This window comes from Drosophila innubila, chromosome X, assembly GCF_004354385.1.
Source record: "Drosophila innubila isolate TH190305 chromosome X, UK_Dinn_1.0, whole genome shotgun sequence".
NCBI classification, from domain to species: Eukaryota; Metazoa; Arthropoda; class Insecta; order Diptera; family Drosophilidae; genus Drosophila; species Drosophila innubila.
In genome coordinates this window covers 6,156,063-6,166,246 of record NC_047626.1, presented here as the reverse complement: position 1 = coordinate 6,166,246, position 10,184 = coordinate 6,156,063, and the positions used below count along the sequence as shown (strand labels likewise).

The 10,184-nt window shown below is 36.1% G+C and overlaps 1 protein-coding gene across 1 annotated transcript; it reads right to left on the bottom strand.

Annotated features, from left to right (window-relative positions):
• Positions 1-421: 421 nt before the first annotated feature.
• Positions 422-1,537, bottom strand: LOC117793315 (achaete-scute complex protein T3). Its single transcript, XM_034633605.1, has one exon. The coding sequence runs from the start codon at positions 1,535-1,537 to the stop codon at positions 698-700; it is 840 nt and encodes a 279-aa protein (XP_034489496.1). The 3' UTR covers positions 422-697.
• Between the last annotated feature and the right edge of the window lie 8,647 nt (positions 1,538-10,184).

The window sequence follows — 10,184 nt, the reverse complement described above, 5'->3', positions numbered from 1 at the left end:
TAAAAATCTGAAGAGCATCTTGAATTTTACTAAGCAAAAATATATATATTTATGTCTTGGCAGTTTTAGAACTTCTTCTTATCAAGATCATCTTAGAAACTCTACTAAATATGTATATTGAAAGTAATAAAATCTTGACTAGATGCCGTCGTATCTGAGAGTTTAGAAATATTTAAGAATTATGAAAGATTAAACATTTTAAAAACTTTCAAGATCATTCTTAGCTGATTTTAACTGTTTCTTAAAAAAAACAATTTTTCAATTTTAGGCTGAAATTTGCTTAAAGTAGGCTGTAAAATAAAAGTTGTTGTGTTTATCGAAATGAAAAGATTTTGTATAAATTTTTGTTTTCAATTTGTTTTGTATTTTGTGGTTATTATTGCATTTCAATAATAATAATAATAAAAAGTAATGCTTATAAACTAGTTTAGTGTCTTCCATGCTTATAACAAAACTTAGAAATATGAAAAAAAAATGTGTTTTAAATCATTGTCTTCCATTAAACTTAGGCTAGTCAAAAAAATATTATCAGTATGAGTTAGGAACTAGAACTTATAGAAGCTGGGACTTGTTGTTGTTGTTGTTTCACTAAGGCAACAGGTATTGTTTTTTTTTTTGAGATATTTACACACTTTGTACAGGAGTTTTTGGCTTGAACTCAGATCTATCAAAGAACTGTGAAGGGATTTGATTCCATTTATTGTTCCTGCCAGGAGGAGATGTAATCGAGCAGTTCCTCATCGTCGGGCTGCTCATCGCTGAAGCTGTCGAAGGACTCGAATTTGAATTGTTGCTGCTGTTGTTGCTGATGTTGCTCTTGTTGCTGCTGTTGTTCCTGGAGTTCCTGCTTCACATAGCTGGCCGAGAGATCGGAGTCAGTGTAGGAGGGAGTCGGCGAGGCGGAGTGATAGGAGTTAGCCACAAATGGCGCCTGTGTCGGACTGTCGAGGCTGCTGTAGTCAATGTAGCTGCCATCGTTGCTGCTCTCATCGGCAGAGTTGCCACCACCGCCGCTGTAGAGTTGTCGCCTTGGCTGGCCATCGTCCAGCATGTCCTGCAGTCCGCGTATGTACTCAACGGCAATGCGCAGAGTGTCCACCTTGGAGAGCTTTTTGCTGGCGCCGCGTCCGCCGCTCGACAGCGTATTGATCACGCTCTGTGGCAAGTGTTGACGCAAGTTGACAAAGCCGTTGTTCACCTGCTTCACACGATTGCGCTCGCGGGCATTGCGACGTGCCACCGATGGCAATTGTGGCTCGTTGCCGTATGGCATGGCTGAGTAGTTGAATTTCTTTTTGGCCACGCTTGTGGCTGCCACATGTTGCATGTTCTGCAACTGGCTGTTGCCCAGCGGCAGCTTGGGTGCAATCAGCTGATGTTGCTGCTGCTGTTGTAGTTGTTGCTGTTGCAGTTGTTGCTGCTGCTGTTGCAGTTGCAGTTGTTGCTGCAGTTGCTGTTGCTGCTGATGCAGCAACATAATGTTGCCGTTGGTCAGCTGAAAGTGCTGATAGTTGCTGTTGCTGCACACGCTCGTCATGTTGCAAGTTTGTATGTGGTATCCGTTTGAGAACTCTGTGTGTGTGTTGACTGTGTGGAATCAAATTCCGCAATGATAAATTCCCGTCCTGTGCCCTGCCCTTAAGTACTTGTCCCAGGCCAGCTCTGCCGACGTCGACGTCGACTGCGCTGCTGCTGTTGCTGCCACAGCGAGTGGTATCGCTACCTGCCTCTTGCCGCATGCCGCATGCCTCGAGCTGAGTTGAGCCCTTGCCTCTGGCACAAGTGATCGTCTGTCTCTCTCCAGAGAGAGCGAGAGAGCGAGAGAGAGAGCGCTTACTGGGTTAGGGGTTAATGCTTAGGGGTTGCTCGTGTGGGTGCCGCTATCGCTATCTCACTCGCTCACAGTCTTTCTGCCTCGCTCACAACTTGTCCATTGTGTCACAGCTCCTTTTGTCTGCTTGCTACGCTCCTTGTTTTCTTCGCTTCTCTTCTCTCTCACATTTTCATTTCATTCGAGTTTTCTTTTGCTTTTGCTGGGAAAAACTGCAACGAAATCGTAGACTTAAATCTATGCACAATACACCTCACACTGCTGATCCTTGTCACAGGGAACAACATATATAAAATAAGAAAAAAAAAAGTAGTAGATAGAAGAAGGACTCGCTTTTCAATGCACTTCCACTTTTGTCGTCAAGCAAATAAAGAATACGAACACGAAAAAGCAAAAGAAAAAATAATAATAAATAATGAAATTGAAAATGAAAATGAAAAGGGAACCAAAATGTGAAGAAACTGCGCACAATTCGGTTCAGAACTTGCATGTGATCCATCATCGTAGAGAGGAGGAGAACGGGGGAGAGGGAAGAGGTTGGAGAGAGGACAGGGGACAGGGGAGAGGAGCCACTGCCTCTGGCACTTTCACTGTCCAGACTGTGTGCCAGTTAGCCCAACTCCCCTTTCCCCTTTTCCCCTTCCCCCTACACAGCATAAGTCCAACTCTGCCGATCCAAGTCACAGTGGGGCTAAATTGAGTTGGAAATTATTATACATAACATTGCAAATTATTTAAAGTACTCTTAGATAATTAATCTGTTTTTAAATAAATTTACTTTATTTCAATAAAAATATAACGAATTAAAATAGAATCAATAGAAATTATTTAATTACATAATTTAATTAAATAATACTACACTTTAAAGTTGATTCTGAGAATTTTTAATTTTTTGTACAATTTATTGTCAATCATTATAAATAACATTGCAAATTATTAAAAATAATCTTAGATAAGTAATTAATCTTTATTTACATAAATTTAATTTATTTCAATAAAAATAAAAGGAATTAAAAAATTTAAATTATTCAATTATATTATTTAATTAAATAATACTACACTTTAAAGTTGATTCTGACAATTTTACATTTTTTGTAAAATTTATACTTTAAATATTGCTTAATCAACATTCATAACTTTATCAAAACTGTAGCGTTTGATAAACGGAATATTATTTTAAACATGTTTTGGCATCTAAATTTATTCTGCATTCAAATTTTTTAAAATTTCGTTAATAAAAATTTTTTGCCTCTGGTTCTGGATTTCAATTTTACTACCAAAGGGTCCCCCCTTTGAAATTTTGAAAATTGAAAATTTTAAATCTCATTTTTACACTTTTAATCAACTTTTTATATCGTAGTAACACTTTAAATTGGATTCTGAGACCTTTCATTTTTCTGTAAAAAATCATGTCAAATCGGACAAAAATTTTGACTTGTAAAGTGACTTAGTCATAAGTTGCACCAACTTTAAACTATCATAACTTTGCCAAGACTCAACTGATTTTCAAACGAAATATCATTTTGATCAAGGTTTGGCCTTTCAATTCATTCTGCATTCAAATTTTATTAAATTTGTCAATAAAAATATTTCTCCTCTAGATCTTGGATTCGATTTTAAATGCTAAGGGTCCCCCCTTTGAAATTTTAAAAATTGAAAATTTTAAATCTCAATTTTACACTTTTAATCAACTCCTTATAACGTAATTAGTATAAAACAATACTTTTAAACTGATTTTAAGACCTTTCAATTTTTTGTAAAAAATCATGTCAAATTGAACAAAAATTTTTACTTGTAAAGTGGCTAAGTCATAAGTCGGACCAACTTCAAACTTTCATAACTTTGTGAAAACTGATCCGATTTTGAAGCAGAATGTCATTTTGATCTTAGTTTGGCCTCTTCATTTATTCTGTATTCAAATTTATTTTATTTTGTTTGAAAAAGTTTTCTTCCTCTAGATCTGTGTTTCGATTTTAATGCAAAGACTTTGAATTTTAAAAATTTGATGGATTTTTATATCAAGTCTTATCTTTTAAACATTTCCTGCTTATTAATGGCAGTTTATGGCAATTGATACCACTGTGCATAGTTGATCGGTCGAGTGTGTGTGTGTGTGTGTGTGTGTGTGTGACACAGCTCAAGGCTTTGACGTTGGCTTTAGCTTTTGGGTCTGTGGCAACTCTGGCCTTGGGGCGCAAGGCGCAACTGTTGTTTTGCATTAAGCATTGCCGCATTGCCGCATTTGACACGTGCTTCCGATCAGGGTGATTAGCATAAGCAGCAACAACAGCAACAACAACAACAAATGCCACAAGTGTGTGCCGTCGCATGCATTTAAAGTGACAGAGGGAACTCTATAGTCTCTGCCCCTTTAGGTTGCAACTCATTTTGCCTGAGCTTTGTCACGAAGCTGCAACTTGACGACCGACGATCTTGACAGTCTGCTCCAGGGTCGAGGTTGCAAGGGGGGAGGGGAAGAGGCAAGTGTGACTGTTGGCTTTGGAATTGGCGCTAGGCTATTTATACGGCTTGGCAACTTGCAACTTGCAACTTGCAACAAGTGAAGTGGCCGCCATAAAGCGCCCAGCCATAAATTTGTTATGGGCTGTGCTGGCTTGCAACATTGTTGCATGCCCCAATACACCGTTACAGTTAAGCGTGGTAACAAGATTGTGCCCCGCCAATAATCCAATAAATGCATAAAAACCTTGATTAACATTAAGCAGCTGCCACGGCATGGGGCAAGTTCTGGCAACAGCACAGTTCTTGCAACAGCAACGTGCAACAACAACAACAACGTGCAACCGCAGCACTATAATCATTTAATCGATTTTTAAAAGCTGCCACCGATTGTGGCATGCTCTAGTATTAACATTTTCTCCTAATGCATTTCTAATATCCCAGGATCATCAGAAAAAATATAAGAAAACGGGGTAAATCCTTTGCGTCATCGCCTACACGCCTCCTCCCTCCGAATCCCAATAGGTAACCCCTTTTAACTGTTTCTGTCTTCTTCTTCTTCATCTGTTTCCCTCAGCGTCTTCCACACCCACAAAATGTGCGAGGAAAACATGTTTTGGTAGCATTTTAATTAGCTCTGCTTTTCTTCGATTTCTTTGATTAATTAAAAGTGCTTGTAATGCTCGCAGTGGAAGGGGTTGGAAAATGGTACTCAATCAGGTAGAAGGGAACGACAGGATCGGAATAGGGTTGCCAGGTCAACGAGCAGAAATAGAAAATATCAGCTGGCGTCATCTATTTTTCAAGGAACATTCCAATTGGAATGAATAGGAATTTATAGTTTATACAGCAGCGCCCTCTGTCGCTGGGATTGGTTACTTATAGGAATTATAATAGGATTCTTAAGAAATACAATTTCTATTTGGAAATCTATTCTAATTGACAAGAAAGTAAGCAATGATATGAAGAAATATTGAAGTGATTTTAATAAATTGTATAGTTATTGAAATCTTACTTATAAGTGATGTTCCATATTTACCAACTAATAACATTTATAATTTAATTTATAATGAATTCAGATTTTTTAAGAAATACTGAAGGAAACATGTTTTTTTGTACATAAAAGTTTTGTATAAAGAGCATTTTTTGTATACCTGAATAAGTTATATAAAAAAAATTTATAATGGGATTATATTGAAAAACTTATTAGAATTATTGAATCTGTTCTAATAGATGAAAGACTGATATGAAGAAATATAGATTGTAATAAATTTTATTATTATAAAAATTTTCCATTTTTGTCAACTAATTAAAATATAAATTACAATGATATTGAACACAGATTTTATAAGAAAATAATATCTTAGCATGAAAGAAGGAAAATATGTTTTGTATAAAAAAGGCTTGTACAAAAAGTATTTTAATTAAAACTGAATAAGTTGCTTAAAAAATATATATTAATAAAGGTATTTTTTAAATTTTATTCCATAGGAAATACTTTGTAATTTAATTTATTATATTTTATATTGACAAAGAGTTATGCTTATAATAAAAATACTTATAATAAAATTAGATTTTAATTTCAACTACAAATTTATGTAAATTTGTAAAAAATTATGAGATTAAAATTTTTTTAAGGATATCGGGTTTCTTTACTTTTTAGGATATTTCTTTCATCTGTGACTGAGCTGTTTCTAAGAACTGCTGTAGACACATGTCCTGGAACTGCGAGTCCTTTGGCAAGCTGCAAACTCGGCGATGCAACGGAAGCACATTGCCAAGTGACAACACTTTGTAGTGTCAATTTTGATGCTCTAACAGATATCGATAACGATATCGATATGACAATTAATTACGTATTTTATGTGTCTGCCGCTTCATTAAGACTAATTGAGAATTCTAAACATCTACAGCAGCTACTGAACTGTGAACTGAGAGCTACAAATTTTGAACTGAGTACTCCAGAGTTGACCCGATCACGTATTGAATGCGACAAGTGTAGAACGTGATGGAGTAGATCAGAGTTCAGAATAGAACGATAGTTTAGGATAGAGTAGGTCAGAGTTCAGGATAGAACGTGATGGAGTAGGTCAGAGTATTGGGATTTGTTCTTGCAGGCGATATCATAAGCGTGAAATCTGTCAGGTTTGTGTTGCCTCATCCGTTTGCCTGTTAGTTGTTATCGTTATCGCTTATCGTTATCTTACATGTGGTCATCACATTAATTTGACTTTTTATGGGTGTTCCAGCGGAAATTGTCGTCACTTTCGCATGATTTTTTCCCTTTGCTTTTTTTTTTTTGATACTTTGAAATGAAAGCGAAGTGAAAACTGAAACGAGCAGCAGTTGAGATTGGATTGAATTGGATTTTTGGTTTTACTGTTTGGGGTGCGGGCTTTGGGCTTATGTATTAAATGGGAAGCCATTGCAAATTCGCACGATCACACCTAATAACGGTAATTTACACGCACGCCACTCGCCGATAATTGCGACGCCAAATGTGCTGACAGAGCGGACAGACGGACAAACGGACGGACAGACGGACAGCGGCAGGATATGGCAGACTCCTCATTCTTTATCCTCATCCTCATCAGCTGCAAAGCCCAGGCTCAAATGTTAACGCATCCCGATGAGCTGAGTGAGATAACAGGCAGACGCTTCTGCTGACCTCCCTTCCTACCCCCTTCTCAGCCTGCTCGACAGCAGCAGCGGCAACGGCAGCGGTTATTAAAAACGCGGCAATCGGCGGCGGCGGCGGCAGTTTTTGTTGTTGTTGTGGTTGTTGTAGTAACCGAATACGCCGCCAAGTGCGAAAAAGCAACAACAATCGCAGTAGGAGTTCAAATAAGCTTGACTTTTAGGCATTTTGAATACCCTTACCCTTTAGCTCAGCATATCAGAAAAACACTGAAAGTCTTCTAATTTCTGCATTAAATTTGAGGTTATTTTTGTACTTGATTTTTCTTACAATTTGATTAAATTTCATAGTTTTTATAATAATATTTTTTTTTATGGCCAAATACCATAGACTCTATTAAATTGCATAGTTTTTCTTATAATATTCTATACTTGCTATTTAATATATTTTATTGAAATTTCAATAAACGTACTCTATAAGTTAAAATATTAGAATTTTTATAAAAATCACTTTATTTCTCCAGTGTATTTAAAATAATTAAATTTCATAGTATTTCTTTTCCCACAAAAAAAAATCTAAGAGAGGTAAAAGTCTAGTGAGGAGAGCATATTTCAGTCCCAAAATTTCTGATATCCAATTTTGTGGCGAGCAAAATAAAGATAAAAATAAAAATACAGAGTTAAATTTTGCTATTACTTTAAATACAGATTTATTGACTCAGTTTCTCATCTGAAGTCAAAAGCTTGAAGTACCGTGGAGAGGAGTGTATTAAAAAATGTTGTCGAGGTGTGAAAAATAACTGGCCAGATAGGGGCAGTACCCAAAGTAGCAATGGAAGAGTAGGAGGAGGAAGAAGAGGTGGAGGAGGTGTTGGAGGGTGTTGAGCAGAAAAGGAGGGTGGGGGGAGGGCAGGCGAATACGAAGCCTGTTCCTGGGCACGCATCGAAGGTGTTGAAAGCTTTGCGCTTCTAAGAAACGTTTGTCGTTGTTGCTGTTGTTGTTGTGATTTTGAATGGTTGATATGAAAGGCGCTGCTACTTCTGAAGTACGACCGGTACCGGTACCGGGTCTCCAGACACACACACACACACGCACACACACACACCACACTGAAGATGATATTTGTCGATGGTGTCGAGGTGTTAAAATTACCCCAAAGGTACATAATAATTACCTTAAATTGCAAAAACAGCGAAATAAATTTCAAACTGGCAGACAACGCGCTTGGCCCAAAGCCCTCTTGCGATAGTTGGACTACCGTACCCCTTTCTACCCCTCTCTACACGTCTCTACTCTTCGCTGCTCTTTAACTGCTTTAGCGGTCACGTTTGAAGCGCGTTTAGCGTTGCCAGATCGTTTGTAGAAGCATGCAAATGCCTCAATGGGGCGTGTGTCCTCCATAAAAATTGAATGCTGTTGTGGTAATTAACGCAGCCCAAAGACAGAGACGCAGACAGAGGGAGTGGGAGAGCGATATGAGACAGAGAGTGAGAGAGAACGTATCGATGGGGACATTTTGTGGCTGCCTCAAGTGGCCGCAAGAATAATGACAGACTGAAAACTCTAAAGACTCTGAGTTTAACTTGTTGCCACGGGCCGATCTATTTAATTAATTGCTAACAAGTTGAAAATGTTTAAATGGTTTATGGCCACAGACAGCGGCGGGAGAGGAAGAGGCAGAGGCAGAGGAAGAGGGACAGGAACAGGAACATATGGAGAGGTTTCTGAGGACCTTTGCCTTGACAGCGCTTTGGGCTCCTTGAGCCATAAAGACAAATTGTGGTAGCTTCTCTTCCCTTCATTTCCATACCGCTTCGTCTGCTCCTCCTTCCACATCTTAAGATCGCTTTTTGCAGCGGCCATAAAGCGTCATTGAGCCAGGTTTCTTCTTCTTTATTTTCCTTTTTTTTTTTTGGGCGCCCTCAAACGTGACGATATTTTATTGGACAGGTCATGGCTAAGAGAAGTCAGGCTATGGCACTATAGGTTCTTAAAACTCCTTCTCAGAGGCAGTTAGAAGCGAATGAATTGGGCAATATTAAAAAAAAAAAAAAAAAAAAAATTAACCAACTAAGAGTTGTTGTAGATAGTTCTGAACTGTCTTAATTAGAGTTTATTTGACTACGTTTAGAAAAAAGTTTTCCTCTTTAGCTTATACATATAAATATGAAGATTTTTTAGTTACTTCCAATTCATTTCTTTAAAAAAAATTTATTTTTTACTTAACTAAACTTAAGATGCTGCTTGGAAATATTATCGCATTTAGATCATAAATCAATTAACCAAGAAAGTGTGGACATTTTTTCTTGAAATTTTATAATAATTTAAATTTAAGCTTGTTTTGAACTTTTTTATAATAATTTATATTTAAGCTTGTTTTGAACGTTATTTAATTTAACATATATTTTCAGTGATCACTTACAGTAGTGTGAAGTCCCTTAATTATTGAATTATCATTTAATTTGAAATTCAAAGTTTACAATCATTTAAGCTAAATTTATTCATAGTTTGATTAGTTTTTAAGCTGAACACCATGATAATTCAAGTGTATTAAAGTGAATTTTAAGAAAAAAAAATAGTTTTCTCAAATGCTTTTAGATTTTCTTGTTTTTTAAGCCGATGAAATTATTTAATAAAAAGTACTGCCTAATATTTAAAGAATTTGTATAGCTTTATTATGTCATTTAATTAGTTGAAGTACCAAGTTATTAAATAAAAAAATTACTGATTTTTTAAAGAATCTAGTTAAAGTTAATTAAATAATTTTTTATTCGAAGATTCGGAATTTATGCGCAATAAAAAAAACCGTAAAGCTTATGTAAGTCTTTTTTATTAGCTTTATTCATAGTTGGTTTAGTTTCTAAACTAAACATAATGATAATTTAATTGTATTTAAGTGAATTTCAACAAAAAAACTAGTATTCTCAAATGCTTTTAGATATCCTTGTTTTTTAGGCCGATGAAATTATTTAATAACAAATACTGCTTAATATTTAAAGAATTTGTATAGCTTTATTATGTCATTTATTTAGTTGAAGTCCCAAGTTATTAAAAAAAAAAATTACTGATTTTTTACAGAATCTAGTTTTTGTTTATAAAATAATTTTTTAGTCGAAGACTCGCAAAATTATGCGCTATAAAAAAAAACGTAGAGCTTATGTAAATCTTTTTTCACAAGACCAGTTCAGTTAGGTTACAAAATTATCCTACATTTAAGGAGTGTTTTTACCTTTGAGAAAATAAAATGAAATCACA

Bases quoted from the DNA above. Each gene is read 5' to 3' on its own strand.
- LOC117793315 (XM_034633605.1), bottom strand. From the start codon at position 1,537: ATGACGAGCGTGTGCAGCAACAGCAACTATCAGCACTTTCAGCTGACC.